The following is a 23853-nucleotide window of genomic DNA, read 5'->3' on the forward strand; positions in this document are numbered from 1 at the left end:
TATATATATATATATATATATATATATATATATATATGTGAAAGACTTGCTTTGTTTACCAAATAAGTGGATCTAATTGGATTTGCATTAGAAACATTAAATAAAGTTATTAAAAGTATTATTTTTCATTTTATATTTTAAGTTTTTAGTAATGATGCTCCCAAAATCATTCCAGATAAATCCACAGATTTTTTTTTTAAAAAAAGTCTGCGCAGAAATAGAAAAAAATGTCCGCAGATTCTGTCTGGCCATACTTATAACCTATATAAACAGTTATTACACACTCATTAAGTCTATATTGTCTAGATGACGTGAAAGCTGTATTAGCTACTTTATGATCTTCGGAAGTTGAGTCAGAGATCTCTCCCGGTCTTTATATCGTCGTATTTATAGCGCAGCTCTGCCTAAATAGAAGCGCAGCGGTGACGCGCCTCAAATGCAAATATACCTGTGTCGAAAGAGCAAACAACGCACCTGACGCTTCCCATGGGATGCGAGGGAAGGCCGAAGTCTCTCTTTAGTTCTGGCGTGTACTCTGCCTCGGCTCGACCACTCCCTGCACTGACTGTGAATTGAGGTTTCGCATATCCCGCCCTCCCCGGAGCTCTGACACACAACGCCCCATCTCACAGCCATTGGAAAAACCACCTCGCCTGTTGTGGCAAGCGGGTAGTTTTAACCGGCAAACACCATTTGTGGATATATGTAAAAGTGTCAGAGGCTCGGGAGAGCGAGGGGGACGTCAGTTTCACACTCATTCGGACACCGTGTTCACCTGGACAGGTAAGCGGCGAAGGGCGGCGTTTCAGATTAGCAACAGGTGTTCCGCACTACTGTACATACAGCGAGCGCGGAGAAATTAGCGTTTGCTTTTTACAGGTAGACAAGACTCAGGCGTGTTTTTTCATATTTTCTTGTAGTTTTTGAGGAGATGGTGACATTTAAAAGTTCCTCGCCCGCTGCTGCTCCTTGTGACGTTTTAAAGTGTTCAATGAGCTTGCTTTCATGATGGTTTCTTGATGATGATTGTGTATAATGATACGAACGAATTTCTATCACGTGCTGTATTTTAAGTCATTTCCTGAACATTGAGTAAGTAAGCGGTTTGGGACCTGATCTCAAGATTTTACCTGCTCACTTTTCCCGGCCCCCTTCATCAATTTTTAACCGGAGAGTGATAGTTTAGCGGGGGGGATGTTGCAGGAAGACTGACATTCAATTCCTGTTGATGCTAGTGTTAGGTGTATTTTCATATTAACCTTTTTGGTTGCTGTTGGAAAGGATTGAAACGTTTTTAAAAATAAATAAATAAATAAATAAATAAATAAATAAATAAATAAAGAAAGAAAGAAAGAAAGAAAGAAAGAAAGAAAGAAAGAAAGAAAGAAAGAAAGAAAGAGAAAAGAAAAAAAGTAACGATTTCTTAAATAAGTTGGCCTGTAAATGTGAGATGTCTTATCAAATGATGTTCAAGAGATCAGATTTGGTTCCTTTTTGGGTAAAAAAGGAAGTTAAATGACTGGTCTTGTATTATACTGGTCTTGTATGGATACAATGTTTTGTTATTCTGACCAATTGTCATTTTCTGAAAGATGATCTCTAAATGTTTTACTTTTTTAAGAATCGGAAGAAATGTTATCAGACTGTATAAACAAAAATCAAAATTTTCCTTCAGCCCAATAAATCAATTAAATCCAGAGACGTTTAGAATTTATACTCACAGTATGCTAAATGACCTTGACACACAGTCATGAAGGTTTAAAAGGGTCTTCTCTCTTTTATTGTTCTTGTCACGTGATAACAAAATGGCCACTTGCTATGGCACACTGATCATTCAGTTTTCTAATGGGTTTAATAAAAGTATTAATGGTATCATGTATAATAAATAAGTAATATTAACTACACACATAGCAAATTTGTTTTCAATTTTTTTATAATCTTTCTTAATAATCTGAAAGTTACACAGAAACATACAGAACTTTTAAACATCCTGCCAAAAATATACAAATTACTTTGCAATAATACATATAATTACAAAATTATTTTAAAAATAATATGCAAGCTTGAACACGCACAATTAGCGTTTCCCCCTCTAAATATGTGATTTGCTGGCCCATTACGTGAGTGTCACATTTAATGTAATGCCAAATAATAACAACTTTGAAAAAAAAAATAAAAATCATATTAAGTGATCATGGAAAATCTCTCACGATTAATCATACATTCCACCTTCTCTAAGCAGTGTGATTTAGAGGACACATACTGTAGTAAATGTGTGTATGTGTGCAGGGGGGAAGGGAAGATCCTGTTAGGCCAGTTTAAAGTCTGTTGCGTTGTGAGTGCCTGTTGTTTGGGCTCCACCTTAAAATCTGTATCATGATACTGTACCTCTGTGTGTATGTTGTGCAATCAAATAAAAATGACCAATATTGATCAAAAAAGGTGTGATCTCAGAAGTGAGTGTAATTTTGTTTTGGGAAGAGATCATTCCTGTTCTCTCTGTGTAAAATATTTTTTGCATAAACACCAAAGTTTTATCTATTTTCCATGACTTTAAGATTTAGAAATTTAAGATAAAATCAGCTGTTTTGTCCTCTTGTGAATAGAGGACATTTTTTCTTGAAAAAGAGATGTTGTAGTGAGTTTTGCATTTATTTGCATAGTAAAAAAAAAGGAAAGCATCCATTAGCCAATCATTTATTCTCACAAATGCCATTCTTTCCAGGTATGTGGTATCTTTAGTGAGGGTCTTTAGTGGGGATTTGTTGTCAACATTTGGCTATGAAATGTGTTGTAACATCGACTTTCTATGATCAAATGTCCTGAAATGAAGTTGTTACTTGACTTGTTATATGTCAGATTTGTGACTATAGTGAAACATGAGAGATTTGGATTCAGTTCATTTGTTCCCTATTTAGCAGAGAATGGCCATGTCAGAGTCAGTTCAGCATTGTTCATTTTGTCAATCATGTTCCTCTTTTACAGGCTTAAATGATAAAAAATATATATATATTTAAAAAATTATTCAAAAATATTTGATAAATTTAAAAAGCTTTTTGTCATGAGCAGGTAAATTAGATTTTATGTCTGCAGAAACTCAGATAACTTTACCCATATTCACTCTGATCACACCACATGAGCTGTATAGAATTGTTCTGTCTTTGATTATCTGGTGTTCATTAGCCTTTATCCAGTAATACAGTCATCATAATGTGTCACATGACTGGAACACATGTGTGCTAATGGGATTTAATTTTCAATGCATGTATCACAAAATGTATGAGTAGAGCATTTTGTGTTTATAATCTTGACTTCTAAAAAGTTTACTTAAATGCTTTAGTTTGACTTTAAAATGTTTTTTTCTAAAATCAGCATTTCTTTTTTTTAGATTTTGTTTAATGGATAAAGAAAGATGGAGATAGTCTGCTCTAAATCGTTAATACTATTCCGTGTAATAAAGGTTGACTTATGTTGGATTTTGTTGATACCAAACCAATAGATAGGTTGGTCCTTACTTGCCAAGAGCTGATTAATTAACTGATTGTTACTAAAATGAACACTGGAATAATTTATTTTTAAATAACATAAAATAAATTTAGCAAAACTTAATATCAGTTGTCCTATTATTATTATTATTATTATTATTATTATTATTATTATTATTATTATTATTATTATTATTATTATGGGCAGCACAGTGGCGCAGTGGGACGCACAATCACCTCACAGGAAGAAGGTCGCTGGTTTGAGCCTCAGCTCGGTCAGTTGGCATTTCAGTGTGGAGTTTGCATGTTCTCCCCATGTTTGCGTGGGTTTCCTCCGGGTGCTCCGGTTTCCCCCACAGTCCAAAGACATGTGCTATAGGTGAATTGGTTAAGCTAAATTGGCCGTAGTGTATGTGTGTGAATGGGTGTGTATGGATGTTTTCCAGTGATGGGTTGCAGCTGGAAGGGTATCCGCTGCGTAAAACATATACTGGATAAGTTAGCGGTTCATTCCGCTGTGGTGACCCCATATTAATAAAGGGACTAAGCCAAGAATAAAATGAATAAATATTATTATTACTATTGGTGACGCGGTGGCGCAGTAGGTAGTGCTGTCGCCTCACAGCAAGAAGGTCACTGGTTCGAGCCTGAGCTGGGTCAGCTGGCATTTCTGTGTGGAGTTTGCATGTTCTCTCTGCGTTCGCGTGGGTTTCCTCCAGGTGCTGCGGTTTCCCCCACAAGTCCAAAGACATGTGGTACAGGTGAATTGGGTAGGCTATTATTATTATTAATATTATTATTATTATTAACATTTGTGAACATCAACAGATTAGAAAGATTTTAAAATACCTAGTAGGTTTAACAAAAAATAATACACAGAATAAAATAGATTTAAAAAGTAGTATTTCGATAAATAAAATAATTCATTATATAGAAATGATAAACATTATATAAAAAATAAACATATAAAAATGAAAGTAAATTCTGTACATCATCTTTCATCTGCAGAAATGTTTGTCAGTGTTGTTGCAGTGTACACAGACTGTACATATCAGTCACTTTCTCCATACATATGTATGTATTTTTTAGACTAGATTTCTTATTGATAATGATGGGCTGCAAGCACTGACAAATGATTATGTGCACTGTGGAAGCTGTGATGCGACTGTCATTATTAGGTGGAGGTGCTAAAGTAGCAGTAGGAGTCAATGATTTATTTTAATTATTTAGCCTGACATTTACTGCTCCAAAATATTTTAAATGTTTCTAAAATAAAATATTTTGTGTTAAAAGGGAAAAAGAGTTTTAGTTTTTTACCCTGACAATTAAAAAATTTAAATATTTTAGAGCAGTAACCCCAATACCATGAATACCCCAATATTTTTATCCAAGGTTATCATACCATCAGAATCTTATACCGGCCCATGTCTAATGTGTTCACAGGACTGAAAGTTTTGTACCAGAATGTTTCAGTATGGATTAGTATGAACTTCAACACATGAACTTGTGGTTATTTTTGTCAAATTATTTTTACTGTTTGAGTTAACACTAATGTTAGCATTCTCTCAGCCTTGTCAGTTGAGACAGCTGTTCTTTCATTAATGCAGCATTTAGTCAACAAATCAATTACTATATATTGACATGAAAACAAGTACTTTAGTGTACTGTATACATAAAGCAACACAGGCTCATTTGGAGTATGTGCCCAGGGCGAGATTTTTCAGAATCGAGAAATATGTGCCCCAGGGTACATAAAGGCTGCATTTTTGTGTGTAAAACAAACAATATGGGGCGTTACCTCTGACCACTTACCTCCATATGTATGGCTTTTCCTGCATAACTAGTTAGCTTAACACATATGACACTTGGGACTTGGGAGGCATAGCAGAGCAAGACTAGAGTTTGACTCCAGTCAAGGACAGTTTCAGAAACCAGATAAATTGAAACCCTCCAAAAAAAAAAAATCATTGTAAAATCATAGGAAAAGCATGCGGCTGCAATGACTTTTCTTGTTTGCTTTTGAAAATACTATTGGTTGGGTGTGTGGGTCAGTTGATAAAATTCACATTTGCACTGTATGCGAAGCATTAAAATCCCTGTGAACCAGAAGCTGCGATTGTTATTTTTTCCATATTGTGACGCAGTTCTGAGAGAAACTGAATTTTCAATGAGCAAACAGTGGGCGTGGCTTGTTTTTTCTACTGTGAGCTGAATGGATGTAGTAAAGTAGGGATTTTATTCAGAAAGATTGGGAAAGTGGTTTTAGAAGAGTTATTACAACCTGACAGACTCCTCCTGCCCATCATTTCTGTTTGTGGTCAAAACAGTTGGAGCAGTGTTAACCACGCCAATGAGCATTCCCAAGAGGCGACACTCTGTTGCTATTTGGGAAACAAGATGCCGCTAGTGTTACGTGGCGGCCATTTTGGAATGAAAATTTCAAAAGAACAACAGCACGGATAACTAACCTTAGAAAGAATTAATTAAAATATTGAGTTAATTATGAGTTAAGATATTATATATTCAGACACCCCCCATTGAAAAGCAACATTTTAAACAATATCTCAATGAAAAGAAAACAATTTCTAAAATGTTGACAAGAATATGTTTAATATAATATCTACTTTTAAATAACATCAACTTTTAACCGCCAACTTATCCAGCATATGTTTTTACGCAGCAGATGCCCTTCCAGCCGCAACCCATCATTTGGAAACATCCATACACAATCATTCACACACACACTCATACACTATGGTCAATTTTAGCATACCCAATTCACCTGTACCACATGTCTTTGGACTTGTGGGGAAAACCGGAGCACCTGGAGAAAACCCTAACGAACACGAACATGCCAATTCCACAGAGAAATGCCAAGTTTTACTTAAATTAGGGTGATGCAAAAATGAGTATACCTCACATCAAAAGTACAAAACTTTATCTAGTTTGTATGGTCTCCGTGATATTTAATGACAGCACCAAGACCTCTAGACATGGAATGAACAAGTTGGCTTCATTTTGCAACATATATCTTTTCCATTCTTCAAAAAGGAACCCTCTTTTAGAGTTGTTCTAACAGATGCTCAGCTTGATGTCTATTCAGACTTCCCCATATGTGTTTAATTGGATTCCGATCAGGAGACATATTTATAATAATATAATATAATAACATAAATGTGTATGTGTGCGTGTAGCCATATATATATATATATATATATATATATATATATATGATGAATTTATGTGTCACAATTCATTCATTTTGGACAAAGTGGCTTTTTACATAAAAGCTGTATTAGTCTTTCTTTAACAGACAACACGGGAAAAAATACTATATACAATTATAACATATAATACTGTAACAAAAGAGTGCTGTCAGTCTGTTATCAACATCCCATTTTGAAAGTCATGTTAAATTAGTTTAAATTAATTCATTTATATTATGCTAGTGCTTAAACTATTAAAGTAATTTAAAGTAATTTCACCTAAAAGTAACAGTTCCAAGAAAATAAGTATAGTTAAAATATAAACATTAAGTCTGTAAAATAAACTATTGAAAGTGCTGATGATTGTGATAGTAAGTGTTGTATTGTCGGCTTTCAGGTTGTATATCAGCTTTAATGCACTTTCAAAATAAATAAATAAAAAACAAAGCAGCTGCTTGTCATCGCGACAATAAGATCCAATGGACGGCCGATCGCTTTCACTCCAAAATGGTGGAATCGCAGGGCTGTTGCTGGGCGCTGCTGTTGCAATGGAACGCTCTATTGAGTGTCGCCTCCTGGTGATTCTAAGCTGTTTGACCAAGCCTATTACCTCAAAATCACATCATCGGATAAATTAACTGAAAACAAACAGGAAGTGGATGTTCAGATTTCAAATAAAGATTAGAAGGGCAAACAAGTTATTTTTTTCTTAATGACATGCACGGATGAATTATTCACCACAAAACTAGCAATGTGAGCTAGCAAAATCATATGATTAGTTTTGATTTCTAGGGGACTTTAAGTACGCTAAAAAACTAAAGTGTACATTGAGTTTTTTTTTTCCATTTTCCCTTGCAAAAATAATATTAAATGTTCTTAACAGGTAGACCACAAACCTTATAATAGAATATTCCAAATATTAACTTGTAGAATATAGGTAAAACTTAATGAAACTGATTGACTATTTTTCTAGTGTAATGACTGCGTATATTATATTGTTCAGAAAATGGCATTTTAGTGGATTCTGTTACACATTAATTTAACAATTGTGTGGAAAATAATCTACAGTTAAAATAATACATTTAAATCCATAAAAATAGGAAAATAAATTTTTTTTATGGATTACTTCATAAGCACCTTGTTGGCCCCCATTCCACCCATCCCACCTCAATAGCAGCAAATACATTTTGAAATACAACATGGACACATAACAACTATATTTTGGGTGTAATTACATAGTAGTAAAAGTCTCTAAATATAAAATGGGACCCGCATCACACTTTGACCACGTTGTTGATTTTATCGTTCATCTCACCGTTTTCCATGTGTTTAATAGCGAATGATTCTCCTTTCTGATGGGCAGGAAACCTGAACCACCCATTAGTAACACAAGCTATGACGTTGCTAAGGTACAGCTTGACTCTGGCAGGGTTTCCATGCCAACCGTCAACAGTCTGGTATAAAAAAGTTGTAATAGTGATAGCCCACCTGACACTGAGAGAGCCGAATGGCGGAAGGGTCACGTTAGAAACAACAGCCGTCATTTAAAAGCAGGAGAAATGGGAAATTTATCCCAACAGCTGGCTTACACGCAAAACATGCCTTCTTAAATCTCCATGTTTGCATAACCTCAAAGCTTTGCTGTGTCTGAATCCCACCTAGTGTGTTGGGGTAGGGCATTTATTTCACGCTTAATATTTAAGGATCGATGACATAAGCCAATAACAGCATTCTTAGCCTCACTTTTTACTGACAGGGACATTCATTTTGTTTGTGAGAGGATTTGCATCATTGTTGTTTTAGCTATATCTGAGGGAAAGAAAATGTGGCCGACCTCATTTGGATGAATGCCCAAATGAAGATACAATTGTTTGAATGGACCCATCCTATTAGATCACACAAGCTCCTGTTTGCCTGAGAGCCAATGTGGAGACTTTATAATATCTGAACATAACAAAAAGACACTTTTGCATTATCCTTTTTATATGGCCTCTTGATTTTGTTTTTTTTTGAGAATCTTTGCCTTTTCCCTCACTCACTCAATGGTGTACACCCGTTTGTTGGATCTCCATATTCATGCTTCACCTGCTGCAGGTTAATTAAGGTGCGAGACTAAAGAGAGGCTTAAAACAACAGACAAGAGCATCAAAGCCTTGGGGATTTTTGAAAACATGTTATTAAAGACTGGAGCTGCTATGGCATGCAGAAATTGCCTCTGTGGGAACCAGTAGCAAATCGATCATTGGTTTAATAGATATTGATTTATTGTATTTTGCGAAGTCTGATAGGTAGAAGAAACACCTTATCTGAATAATCAAATAATTAAAGTATACAGTGCTCAGCATATGTTAGTACACCCCTCACAAATCTATCTTTTAAATTCATATTTTTAATAGGAAGCTATACAATATTATATTTGTGCATATGCATTACATTAGTCAGCACTGAAGCAAAATCTGGAGCTTATCTTACCAAAAAACTTACAATATAAAATTTTAAATATTACAAATATTAAATGCAAATTTAAAAAAGAGGAATAATCAAGAGAAGCACAAAAAAAAAATGAAAAATTTAGTTGAAGTTTTGTAGGTTGTAATGTTTTTCCAGTACTTTGTTTGAATTTAAATGTATTATCTTTCAATTTCTAAATATGTTTGGTGACTAAAATATTATTTTAATAAATATGTCTGTTTAATAGATCTGTTTTGTTTAAATGCATCAACATACATTGCCTATATTCACTGAGAAATGGATGAAAATATTCAATTTCAAAATGGGCTGTACTCAATTATGCTGAATGCGCAGTGATTATGTTTGTAATATTACATTTAAGCAACATTGTGAATCATTTAATTTGTGCAATTTCTCAAAATATGTATTTTAGTTAAACAGTCATTTTACCTACAAGTGTTAAAATTAATTTATTTCAAAAATGTAATTCAATGATTTTCTATGTCATTGTTTAAAAGGTTCGTTTGAGTTTCTTTGTAAATGGTAAAAAATGTGTTTTTTTAATTTTGAAATTTGGTTCACACAACATTTCTTGTTATTATCAAAGTTGTGTTATATTTTGATCAGAACGTTTGAAAGAACAGTGTTCATTTGAAGTAGTTTTTTTTTTACAACAAAGTTATTATTTTTATTATTATCACTTTTGATAAATTTAATGTGTTTATGTTTAGTAAAAGTGTGTGTCTATAAATAAAGTTACTGGCCCCAAACATTCGAATGGTAATGTATTTACTAGTATGTAAAGGAATGTAGGGAAATATTACTTCATGCACTTATTTTGTTACAAAAACAGTGTGGGGAAACACCTTGAGATGTGAATGTGAATGTTTGCACAATGTGAAATGAACTTTGTTCAGTATAAAAAATCTGCATGTCATAGGCCCACATGTTCAACAGTCATGACGCACATTTTCTCAGACACAGAGTACGTAGTGTGTGTCTGGTCATGTGGGTTGAATCAGTCGATGATTCTAAATGCCAATCCTTTGTTCTGGGCGACACAGTGGCTCAGTAGTTAGCACTGTCACCTCACAGCAAGAAGGTCCCTGGTTTGAGCCCTGGCTGGGTCAGTTGGTGATTCTGTGTGGAGTTTGCATGATTTCACAGGGTGTCCAGCATCCGCGGGGTCTTAAAAAGTATTTAAAGTTGATAAATCAATTATGAGAAAATTAAGGCCCTTAAAAGGTATTAAAAAAGTCTTAATTGCGTTTTTACAAGGTCTTAAGTTTAGTTTGAGCATTCTCCAAATATTTTGGAGCATTACTCTAAATAAGCATAAATATATTTATTTTCCTCCTAATATTAACAACGGCGTGCTCAATCCACACGATTGGTTTGAGTCGGGGCACATCTGGCCAAGCTCCTCCGTCTGGGTGATTTCATGTAATTTGCGACAAGTGCAGGAAGGTGATGTGACGCTCTCCACATGTAGCGAAACCATAGAGCAAAACAGACGGCAAAATGGGAAAATGTAAGTTTGCGTTCTCCTGGTTGGAGAAAAATGAGTTTAAACAGTGGCTGAAGCCTATCGCTGAATACAACCGTGTAATTTATTCTTTTAAGCTTTGATTGTTCCAAGCTTGTCTGAGTTCTGTTGCATGCTTGTGCTCCATTGATTTATTTAACTACCACTGTTTATTAACAACTGTTTATTAGGTTAAAGGTTTGATACTGATTAGAACTTGAAGTGGTGATGAGGACTTAAAAAATTCAGAGAAGGTTTTTAAAAAGTCTTAAAAAGGTATTGAAATTACCTTTAGGATTCCTGCATATACCCTGTCTTACCATGTTTGCTTGGGTTTGCTCTGGGTGCTCCGGTCTCCACAGTCCAAAGACATGTGCTATATGTGTATTGGGTAAGCTAAATTGTCCATAGTGTATGTGTGTGAATGCGAGAGTGTATTTCCCAGTACTGGGTTGCAGCTGGAAGGGCATCCGCTGAGTAAAACGTAAGTTGGCGATTCATTCCGCTGTGGCGACTCCTGATTATTAAAGAGATTAAGCTGAAGGAAAATGAAATTAAATGAAAATTTGTTCTGGTATGACTATTCAAAGACTTTGTTATAAAACTGTAAGTTGTAGTGTCAGAGCTCATAAAATTAACTAAAGAAATGAAACAACAAAAACTAGGTTTCCATCACTTAGTGCTAATGTGCATTTTGAAGTATCACATGGGAAATTAATGATGGAAATGGCATGTTTTTAACAAAAATTTCTTAGTTTGCAAAAAATGGGAAAACACATTTGCTGAATAAACTTTGATGTAACAAACATTACACCGACATGACTAAACAACTGTCTTCATTATGCTACTGTAGGTTACCAATACTAAAGTCAGTCACTCTAATAACTTGAACAAAATGCACCTAATTTACATTTGGGATTTTAATTTTCAAACCTTTGAAAAGATTTGCTTAATATTAGGATGGAAATACACTGTAACAGCTGATAACTTTTTAGCAAATCAGCTCTAAAAACAGTACTTAATATTAGGGCTGCAAAATATATCAAAAATACCGAAAATCACAATATTGCAAATAGTGCATATTGTGATATACATATCAATAACTAGCACACCCTCTGCAAGACTTTTCTGTACACCAGGGATTAGATGGGGTTAGATGTCGGTGCACATCTCTGAAACAAGCACAGTGGACATTATTTTCTTGTCAAAAACACTAACAATTTTAGTATGGATGCTGAAATATAACCAAGCAAGCCTTTTTTACATTGTTAATATGTAAGTTTTGTTTTATGCAACAGTAAAACATGTCTTTTCACTTTCAGAAATTGCTTAGAAATCAGAAATAGTTTTTGATGACCCTGAAAAAGATATGAAAAATAGTGTAAATATTTAAATATCGCATCGCATATTGGATATTGCATTATTTAGCTTGCTATCACATATCACATTTTCTTCAAAATCACACAACCCTTCTAAATGTGTCATATGTTGATAATTTGAGAAGTGTTACTTCAGGCAGTTCTGAAGTTATGCTAAAAACTAAAACAAAAGGCAAACAAAAATACTACAAGGCTAAAAGATTAGGAATAGAGTTCTAGTAACACTGATAATATTGGGCTATCGGTGACGTTTTGATGTGCAACAAAGTATTGATTTATGTAGCTGCACGGTACAAGGGTTAATATTTGACTAAAACTGTTTCTAATTGCTTTTTTCTCTCTTTCTGCAGTCATGAAGGCTTTTTTTGTGCTTGCCACATTGCTGTGGTGTTTAGCGACAAGTTTATCCTGGGCAGCCAAGATTGTGGTAGTTCCTCCAATCATGTTTGAGAGCCATCTTTATATCTTTAAGACTCTGGCCTCGGCTCTCCATGCTGAGGGCCATGACACCGTCTTCCTGGTCTCAGAGGGCCGTGAGATCCCACCTTCCAACCATTATCGTCTCCAGCGCTACCCTGGGATTTTTAATAGCACCTCAGCTGATGACTTCCTCCAATCAAAAGTTCGCAACATCTTCTCAGGACGTCTCACAGCACTGGAGCTTTTTGACATCCTGGACCATTATTCTCAAAATTGCGATGCCGTTGTAGGAAGTACTTCTGTTATGGAGCAGCTAAAACATGAACATTTTGACCTACTGCTCGTCGATCCCAATGAGATGTGTGGATTTGTCATAGCTCACATTCTGGGTGTCCAGTATGCAGTATTTAGCACAGGACTGTGGTACCCTGCTGAAGTTGGGGCACCAGCTCCCCTATCTTATGTTCCGGAATTTAACTCTCTACTAACGGACCATATGTCGTTGTTTCAACGGGTAGCTAACACAGCAGTGTACCTAGTTTCGAGGTTTGGTGTCCAGTTCCTGGTTCTACCCAAATATGATCGCATTATGAGGAAGTACAATATCCAGCCATCTGTCTCCATGCACGATCTGGTTCAGAACAGTCGACTCTGGATGCTGTGTACTGACATGGCACTGGAGTTCCCACGACCAACTTTGCCACATGTTGTCTATGTAGGGGGCATCCTCACCAAACCCCCCAGCCCATTACCACAGGTAAGAAACCACTGCTATTGTATTTAAAATATTCTTTAAAGGGGTCCTTCACTTTTTTAATTTTAAGATGTTGTGTATTGCTGTTGGTAGAGCAAAAACAACGTGCAAAGTTATAATGCTCAAAGCTCAATGCAAAGGGTGATATTTTCTTTTACAGAATCCACTTTATAAGGCATAATACAAACAGCTGAAAGGGTCAACAACAAGCTTTTTTCTGAATTCATAAGACCACAAGTCCTAAAATGTACATAAACCCTTCCTCTGGGCATGGTGCTTCCAGACAAAAATGGACATGAATAGGCTTCATACTGCTTTATACTGCCATTAAAGGAAACTTAAACACTGGTGTAGACTAAAGGTAAAGAATGTGTTTTTTTAGAAGAATAGACAAATTAAACACACCTCATAAACATTATCAGGGCTTTAAAAAATGATGGTTTAACACCCCTTTAAAAGATACACCTATTCACAGTAGGGGTACTACTGTATCTTAGTAAAAGTGTTTCAACTGATCTATAAATCTGTCTACACTCAAAAATTCTACTTATTTGCTACTACTACTTATTTAAAATGAGCTGAATCAATACATTTTGTATTTTTTGGGGGGGGGATAACTTAATTGTTTTATATTCAATCAACTTAAATTTGTAAAAACTAAGTTTAATTGATTTGTGTTGGGACAACATGAAGGAATTTTGTGGTACCCAGGATTTTTTTCTAGTGTAGGTTGAAAGACAGGTTGTTAAATTCAACAAAACTTGCTCTAGAAGCAAACTAATAAGAATTTATCTACTACAGTACCTTAAAAATGTTGTATGTAGGATTGAGAAACATCTACTTATTAGGGTCACTGAAGGTGGCAGTAAGCAAAGAACTGGATGCAGCAAGTCTTTATTCTTAGAACAAAGCTATTTTTTATTCTTTGATTAAAAGTACATACACTACTGGTCAAAAGTTTGGGGTCAGTTTTTTTTTTTAATTTTAAAGAAAACAATTCTGTTCATGAAGGCAGCAATTATTAAATGTAAAAAAAATGTAATTTGTGAATGTAAATTGTTAAATATTTATTACAATTTTAAATAACTGCTTTCTTATTTTATGTAGTTTCAAATGAAATTATTACTTAGTCATTATTACTTTTATTACTATTAACATTCATAATAATAATAATAATAATAATAATAATAATAAGGCGACACAGTGGCACAGTAAGTAGTCAGTTGGCGTTTCTGTGTGGAGTTTGCATGTTCTCCCTGCATTCATGTGGGTTTCCTCCGGGTGCTATGGTTTGCCCCACAGTCCAAAGACATGCGGTACAGGTGAACTGGGTAGGCTAAATTGTCCATAGTGTATGAGTGTGAATGAGTGTGTATGGATATTTCTCAGTGCTGGGTTGCAGCTGGAAGGGCATCCGCTGCGTAAAACATATGCTGGATAAGTTGGCGGTTCATTCCGCTGTGGCGACCCCGGATTAATAAAGGGACTAAGCCGAAAATAAAATAAATGAATAAATGATTGAATGAATAATAATAATAATAATGCACTGTAAAAAGTGATTAGTTATTTAAAGCGAGTAAACCAATTGCCTTAAAAGAAAAAAGTTGATTTACAAAAATAATGCAAGTAAACCCATTGTTAATTGGAACTGTTAAGTTGACTTATTTTTTATTATTATTATGCAAATTGTATGAACTTTTTTAAAAATAAAAGAAAACTAATCACTTTTTCCAATACACATTTATTATATTTGTTTTTTTCCCCCAGCTTTTCTGTATCTAGCAAAATGAAGTAACTAAAATAAATCTGCTCTTGTAGACTCCAGTGTGTCTTCTAAATTCAATACAGGCTATAATTGTAGATTTTATAGACTTGATGCACCATATATGTAATATTGTAATAATTACAGTAATTAATTGAAAACAGACGTGCTAAAATAGTCTGACACTGTAAAAAAAATTTGTTGATTTTAAAAAGTGAGTACAGTAAGCATAAAAATAAAAATAAGTCAGCAAAACAGTTCCAGGTTACAATGGGTTTACTTGCATTATTTTTGTAAAGTCAACTTTTTGCTGTTTGCAATTGGTTTACTCGCTTTAAATAATTAATCACTTTTTTACAGTGTAATAATAATAGTTAATATAATATTAGAGTGATTTCTGAAGGATCCCAATTCTCTGAAGAGACTTGAGTGAGCAGGATAAACTTTTGACCGGTAATGTACATTATAGACAGTCTCGGTTCTAAGGTCCATATCTGAATTTTCATCCCATTGCAAATAAACAGAACAGTTCTGTGCTGGACTGGGGCAAATAAACATGTGTAGACTTTAAGAAGCACTGGTACACAATGCTGCTGGGAACAACGTTAAAATGAGTATGTAAATACATGACACACTGACATTATAGTACAGAATAGCTTTTTCTTCATCACTGTAAACATTGCATACAGTAAGTTTAATGTTTTATTTCTTTATTTACTGCAAGATGTGTAAATGTCACTTACTTCTCCTTTCCTGGAGTAAAAGTCATTCACATAAAAAATGGCTCTACAAAGTACAAAGATTAATACAAGACTTTTTTTTTTAATATACATATTTTTGATAATGGTTTGTTGAAAGAAGCATTTTGGACAGCTTCACTGTACTAACATTTTAATGCACACTTAAACTGTTAACTTTAATTCACCCTGTATGGCTAGGAAAGAGTGTTGGGGTTTAATTCCGCTTTGTTTTTAACTTGCAAAAATATGCAACTGCTTATCGCTCGTGCAGTACCCGTAGATGTACCAGTAGATATTTACTCCTAAAATGTTCATAGTTCTACATAGTACATATTGTATGTTTACTCATAGACCGTAAACCCAAATATTTGACTAAATTGTGTGGAAACCTGTTGCATTAACCTGATCCAAGATTGTACACAAGGTGAAACTAAACAGCTTTAGATGAATTAAAGTCCTATTAAGCAAAGTTGTCCAAATAATGTCTTTTAGATGTCTTTAAGGATGTTAAAATAAGAGTCATTTTTATTAACAGTCACAGCTTAAGATGAAATCAGCTACAATAAAACACACTGAATTTGTTAAAATCTCAGCAGAGGACGATTAAACAACTCAAACAGCATTAGGAGCTTCACTTATTACTAACTGGTTTGACTCTATTTCTCTCAGAAGTCTACCCAAGTCCTCATTTACATTTATTGAGAACTAAAAGTCTTACTTAAGTTTTATTGAAAATACAAGTCACAGCTGCAGTGAAAAGTGGTCTCCTTGAGTCTTCATTCCTCATGATAACTTCTCTTTGTTTTCTGAAGCTGTGTTTTGGCAAGACAGACTAAAATCCAATTGATTGTTGCATCGTATTTTAGAAGTTATGATATTGTCAATGATTTTAATCTTTAATTATGATGATAATGTTGTGTTGGTTTTACTGAACATATAACAGAAATCATATGGTTCTGCATATTGAGACCCAGTGCATAGGCCGGTATAAGATTCTGACAGTATGATAACCTTGGATAAAAATTTCACAGTATTACCGTATTGTGATTACTGCTTCAAAATAAGTTCTTTTTAAATGTCTAGGTAAAAAACAACCTTTTTCCCGTCATTGAATACAATATATTTTATTTTAAGAAACATTTAAAACATTTTGGACCAGTAGCTTATGATGTAGAAGTTCCTTTTCTGCTGAAGACACTGTTGCCCTAAAAAAACAGATGTGAAAAACATTAAAAAAAAATATATATATATATATATATTTTTTTTTTTTAATATATATATTACATGTACATTAGGAATGGTATAACAGAAAACTTTGGCAGTTTAAAAACCTTGACTTTTCCAAACCGTGGTAAACCTTGAAACTGGTTATCGTCCCATGCCTAGCACTGATCAGGTTTTAAGCACATCAAGATTCAGCATATGAATCTCAACAATGGTGACTATTGCATTGAATACTAGGAGAATCATACAACACTCATCTAGGTCATCCAAGAAAATGTGTCACCATTGTTGAGATTGGTACGCTGAGTCTTAATGTCTATGTGTTTTGAGTGACTCAGCTGTTCAGTGTCTTAAAACCTGACCAAAGGACTGTTGGCTCTCGTTCTGCTATCTGCACAGTGAAATCAACACCCCAGTGTCATTATTATACAGTGTTAAAAATCCCTGACTAGATCAGTGAATAAAGCTTTTATTTGAGATGGAAATATAATCAAATAACTTTTTTTGTCTTGCTTTAACATTCAGTCACAGCAATGTAAGAGTGCCAGTCATTGACCCATTTTTATTTATTTATGTATTCATAAACTTTTTTTACGGAATAGGTCAATATTAGATATTTAACTACTGTATGCTAATAACTTATACAAAATGGTCATTACTCCTATAATGGTCTAACTTCACATTCTGAGTAGAAAACTGTTGTGCATTTGGATCAGTTTAAACCACAACTCGTGTTTGTCTGCTGCATACTCCACTGTTTGGACTACAGTTGCAATTTCTGTTCCAAAGTTCATTTGTTCTTTCAGTCTAAGCTTTTGAAGCTTGAGTTCTTGAATGGCATGAAAAGTACGTCATTATAACTGACGCAGAAACCTCATTTTAATTTCAAGACTTACAAATATCTCCACCCTCAAACCATTTGACAACCTCCAAAATACCAGAACCCACTCCCTCTAACACATGACCTTGGTCCACCTTCTGCTTTAATATTCAGTAGGCTGGATTGTGTTAAAAATGTGCAACATATAATTGGCATAAACATTTCTGTAAATGTTTCATTTATTTATGTCATTGTGTCTTATTTTACCCCACGTAATAACGTCTTGATTTTGCCAACAGCATGTTATGCTCACAAAGGCCATTCTTATCAATGCGGGTGATTGCGCGGAGTTGTCCATTGAATAGGAGTGGGGGTTCTAAACCTAAGCTTGCACTTTTGGAATACCAACCGCCCAAATGGCCTCATTGTATGCTGCGGAACTATAATGCAATAGCGCGTTTGTCAGTAAAGAGTGTGTGAGTGTGTATTTGTAAATGTGACCATTGTCGGGTGTGTATGAAGCACACTGAGACCAGTGTGTGGGGCGGACAGTCAGTGCCAGGCCAATGCACGCTGTTCAGCTGCAGCTGGACTCCCCCAGACAGCAAGACAGCAGTTCTTACACAAAATCCCACTCTTTTTAAGGCTATGCTAACTGCTATCACAAAAGGCTAACTCAAAAGGCTAGTTCTTTTTGTGCTAACAATTCGGATACAGTGGTTTGAGCTTTTTACTTGCCATAATTCACTTGTTTTGAGAACTATTGTAACAGTATTGTATTGTAAATATAGTCACAGGTGTTAGTAATACTTCCATGACATTACACTGTAAAAAATGCAGGGTTCCAAAGAATACTTACATGTTGTCCCAACACAAATTAAGTTAACTTAATAATTTTTACAAATTTAAGTGGATTGAATGTAAAACAATTAAGCTGTCCCCCCAAAAACAAGAATTGTGCTGTTTCAACTTATTTTAAATAAGCAGTTTGAACGAGCAGCAAAAGTCATTTTTGAGTGTACTTATCTATTATTTTCCAATTCCATTTTCTTAAAATGTATGCCAAATTTGAATATAATTATCAAAAGTAACATTATAACAATATGAACCTACACTTTAGCTCTTTAAGAATTGTGGGTGAAACTGATGATAAATGTTTAGAAACTTGGCAACTTTTTAAAAGAAGAAGTAGATACATCAATTTTGATGACAGCATATTTACATAAACTCACATTTGTACTGACTTGCTGTCACAGAATTATCTGAAACTATTTTTGGGGAAGACAACTGTCTAAGAGGTGTCCAGTTCATTTTTGAAATGATGTACTGTAGTTTAAAATAAGCAATACAGTGGCATATTTGAGGATTAACTTTGTGTTAATGTCCTGCTTTAGGTGGCTGATTAAAGTTTAATATGTTTAATATGTGTTTGATACTAATTTTAGCCAAGAGGAATGTGCTGTGGTTTATATTTTGTATGTGTACAAAAGGTCCTGACTTTCTGTTGTCATTAAAAATCCCATGGTACGTCTCGTAAAGTGTAGGGGTGTAACCCTGGTGTCCTGGCAAAATTCCCTATTGGCCCTTAACCATCATGGCCTCTATCCACTTCACCAATAGCTGGTGTGTGGTAAGCGCACTAGCGCCATTGTCCTGTGGCTGCCGTCGCATCATACAAAGGAATGCTGCACACTGGTGGTGGTGTGGAGAGACCCCCCTCATGATTGTAAGGCCCTTTGGGTGTATGGCCATACACGATAAATGCGCTATATAAAAAAAAATACACATTACATTACATTACATGTGTACTGTACAGAATGTCAACCTCACATACTATATAAGGAACTTAGCTTCTCTTGGAAAATATGTTCAGTGCTTTTCTTTTCATTGAGCAAGTTATTGGCTTTTTAAAGTAATAAGGTTTGCACAACATATTTTCTTGATATAATATTATATTTCTGCTGTACATTTGTACATTTACATTTTTGCAAAACTCTGGATAAATTACCCCTAATGCAAAGAGATCTATATGTGTTTGACACACCTGGTCTAAAGTCTACTTTACACAGCCTACAAAAGACTGACATTTGTGACCATGAACAACAAAACTATTCATATGTGTCACTTTCTTTTAAATATAGATTTATGCATCACCTAAAAGCTTTATTGTTTGTTATAATAGGACAATATTTGGCCAAGATATAATTATTTGTTAATCTGAAATCTGAGGGTTCAAAAAAATCTAAAAACTGGAAAAATAATCCTAAAGGTGTCGAAATTAAGTGAATAGCAATGCATATTATTAATCAAAATTTGAGATTTGATAGATTTATTGTTGGAAATTTACAAAATATTTGCACATAACATCATCTTGATATTATAGTGATTTTTGGAATAAAAAAAAATCTATTTTGACCCTTTGAATGTATTTTTGGGAAGGGCCAGACAGAATCTGCGGATATGTTTTTGTTATTTCTGTGCAGAATTTTGTAGACAATCTGCAGATTTATGCAGATGATTTTATGCAGAATAATACCGTTTTAACATTTATTTAATGTCTACAATGCAAATCCAATTAGATTCGCGTATTTGGTAAACAAAGCAAGTGTCTCATATAATATATCTACTAAAAGACTGAAAATATTACTTTACAAACTGTATTGTAAACAAATCACATGAACATTTTTATATGAGTCAATAATATTACTAAAATTATTTAAAAAACTGAATAAATATAAGTTTACACACATTTACTCAAGTCAATAATAGACTCAACGATGGGCCAAAAATCTGCAGAAATCTGCAGATTTCTGCATGCACAGATTCCGTGTGGGCCTACTCATGGGTCACATTTGTACATAATCTTTTTTTTTTGTCACTGGCTTCTCCATTTTCAGAGTTAAGAAATGGCTGTGGTTTAAAAAAAATCTTTGTGGCTTCATAATAGGTAAACAGGTTTTTAGAACTTCATCATGATTTTTTTTTTCAGGTTGAGGGATTTCTAAACATAGAGAACTGTGTAAAGTTAAAGTAATCTGAGCTGTGTCTACACCTATTATTTAAAAAGATTGTCACTTGTGTGGTATTGAAAAGTCAAAAGTTGTACTTTGAAGCCTTGGACAAACTAGGTTAGAAATTGCTGGTGAACATGGATAATATGTTGCATTTCAGCCATTTTATTGTATGATTACAACAACACAAGCTTATAAAACAAGCGTTTAATATTGTGTCTCTAGCAAACTTCCTGTTCTGTTCAAAGTTCTTTGCACATATATGGTCATGAAACATACTGAATGATAATGCTTCTATTTTATTCTTCCCTTTTTTCAAGCTGAGTAAAATAATTAAATTCAGATGCTACTCCATCCACCATGAACCATGCAATCCTCTGAAATGTTTCATTGATGGTTAGTCAGACTGCGCTGTATTTGATCTGTGTTTACAGGAGTTTGAAACCTGGGTGAAGGACACAGATGAAGATGGTTTCGTGGTGGTCTCATTTGGTGCAGGAGTGAAGTATTTGTCAGATGACATTGCTCAGAAACTCGCTGGAGCCTTGAGCCGTCTGCCCCAGAGAGTCATCTGGAGGTACTGCCATTCATTCATTCTCTCATGTGATCACTGATCCATTTTTCCAGCAGATCAAATCACCTGCGTCTCAGTCCATTATGGTTTTTTCTATCACAGAGTATCCAATGGCAACTGGCCTGTGGTGGCAGGTGGCTTAAAAGCCATTCATTCTAAATTATCTGATCATTTGCTAGACTTTCCAGTGGTTTCTAAATGCAAAATGACATTAGTTCATTTTAAACAATAGCATTTCCATACATCATGTACAGATACACTTATTTACTAGGAGTGTTCGATCATGTGATACATCTGTGTGGAGACACTATAAACAATAAAACTCAATACATCCCACATGGAAAGAACCTATATGAGGATATATGTGCATATTTTAAACCTATATGCAGTATATATGCACATATATGATAATATATACGCTGCATATATGTGTATATAATCCACATATAAGCCCTATATGTACATACAAGATATCTCTCCTATATAGCTCATATCTCACTTTGGCAACTGTCATACATGATGCTTAGCTCATATTTTCTATTTTCAAGGCAATAACTAAGAACAAAAAAAAAAAAAATGCAAAAATGTATGTATGTGCAAACACCTGAAATTGGTGTCACATGTAATTGGCATGTTATGGAATTTAAGGTAGCTACCGTAGTAAATGTTTTAATCAAAAATCGCAATGCAGTAATTCAATATGATTCTCAATGATCATAGCCTGTAGACTAGTAAAAGTATTTCTATAGTTACCCACATGGAAAGAACTTTTATAAACATGTATGTTTTAATATAGGTTTTGATATAGGTTTTTAATATATGTGACATATATGTACATATAATATAGGAAAACGGCCAATTTTATATAAGTCACTTATATTAAAAACCTATATTAAAACATATATGTTTATATAGGTTCTTTCCGTGTGGGATGTTTTAATTGTTTACTTCATCCTTTGAAATGTACGCACTTCAAGAGCCATGGGTCCCGCTTTATTTTAGGATCGCTGTACTCATACAGTTTTATGTAGATTACTTATTCTATACCCATAGTGTTTATGATGTATTACTAAACACTTTCACTGGCAATGAGGTCAGGTAAGGCTAGAAACAGATTTAGTTGTACTTTTGATAATAGTACTATTTAGTAAGTAGTATATAGTAGTGCTGAAACCTGGTGACGTGCCACAAAAAACAATGAAACGACGGAGTAAATATGTACAGCTTTAATAATAAAATCTCAGGATACATAAACTTGGAGACAAATACACAGACAAATCAGACTGAATCAGGTGGCGGAGATCAAAACACAGGTAAACATAAGAACCACTAATACAAGTGGGAAAAGGAACAAAGGACTACACACCTCATTCAATTCAATACAATAAACCTTGTGGAGGAATTGGGACATGAAGCACATAAGGAAAGAAACCAAACCAAAAACAAAGTCCAGAGTTCTGACAACATGTATCTACCAGAACATGGATGCTTGTAATATACAGTACCAAGAATACAGACCACTTTGTTTTGTTATTAGTACTTCAACTAAGGTTCAGACAATGGTACTGTTTAAAAATAATAAAACAATGTAATATTGATGTAATTTTTGTAATTGCTACAGTCGGTAACAATACCAATGTGAAATGGATTACATGCTTCTTTGAAATTGATTACAAGTTTCTTTAAATAAGCACAATTTAAATCAAGTGGTCAATTCTTTCTAGACAGAAGCAAAAAACTTTCAAAATTTAAACTTGAGGCTCCAGAAGAGATATTGATTATTCTGAACATCAATTAGTATTTTGGTTTGTTGAATTTTTGCCTGAAAGAGTTTAATCTTTCTTACTTATACACTTGTACATATTTATTACAGTAGGCTTAGAGACAACTGGCCTCTAAAATGGTTTATTGATGGTCGTTGAAACCGCCACCTTCAATTATATAAGAAGCATGCATAATTTCTGAAGGTTTTTTATTCAAAAAATAATGTTGAGTTGAAAGAATATATTAAAGTAGAATGTTCTTTTAACAGTCCCAACATGTTTAATCTTATTCTTTTGCAAAATTCCTGTCATTTCTCTTCTGCAAATTAGATTTTTTTTTAAATCTGCTTGATTCTTTTAAAACTGAAAGCAGCGCCCGTAAATTGGTGTTTTTCGATAAGATACACCTGTCACGGATTGGCCAGGCTCTTCCACCAGCATCACGCAACGATCACCTTCACCTGAGTATTAACCACACACAGCTGCACCCAATCACTCAGACACACTATATAAGCACACACCTTCACTTCACTCATTGTCCGGTCTCGTTCCTACGAAGCGGACTCTGAGTGAACACCTCCTGGTAATCACTAACCCTCGATCTCAGAAATATTGTACTTACCTACTCTCTGTTTCTCCTAGTCTGTCCAGTGTTCCCGGTATCCTGTCTGCCTTGTGTTTATCGTCAGTCTGTCTTCCCCTCAAGCCCTCTGGTGTGTGCATTCGGTCTCCCTCGGTG

The 23853-nt window shown here is 34.5% G+C and overlaps 1 protein-coding gene across 1 annotated transcript in view; it reads left to right on the forward strand.

Annotated features, from left to right (window-relative positions):
- Window positions 1-532: 532 nt before the first annotated feature.
- ugt8 (UDP glycosyltransferase 8) overlaps window positions 533-23853 on the forward strand; it is a 42364-nt gene continuing 19043 nt past the window's right edge. Inside the window, exons 1-3 of the mRNA XM_056460380.1 lie at window positions 533-783; window positions 12397-13223; window positions 21212-21354. Coding sequence (XP_056316355.1) covers window positions 12399-13223; window positions 21212-21354 — 968 coding nt within the window. The 5' untranslated portion in view covers window positions 533-783; window positions 12397-12398. The remainder of the gene's footprint in view (window positions 784-12396; window positions 13224-21211; window positions 21355-23853) is intronic.

Source organism: Danio aesculapii, chromosome 1, assembly GCF_903798145.1.
Source record: "Danio aesculapii chromosome 1, fDanAes4.1, whole genome shotgun sequence".
NCBI classification, from domain to species: Eukaryota; Metazoa; Chordata; class Actinopteri; order Cypriniformes; family Danionidae; genus Danio; species Danio aesculapii.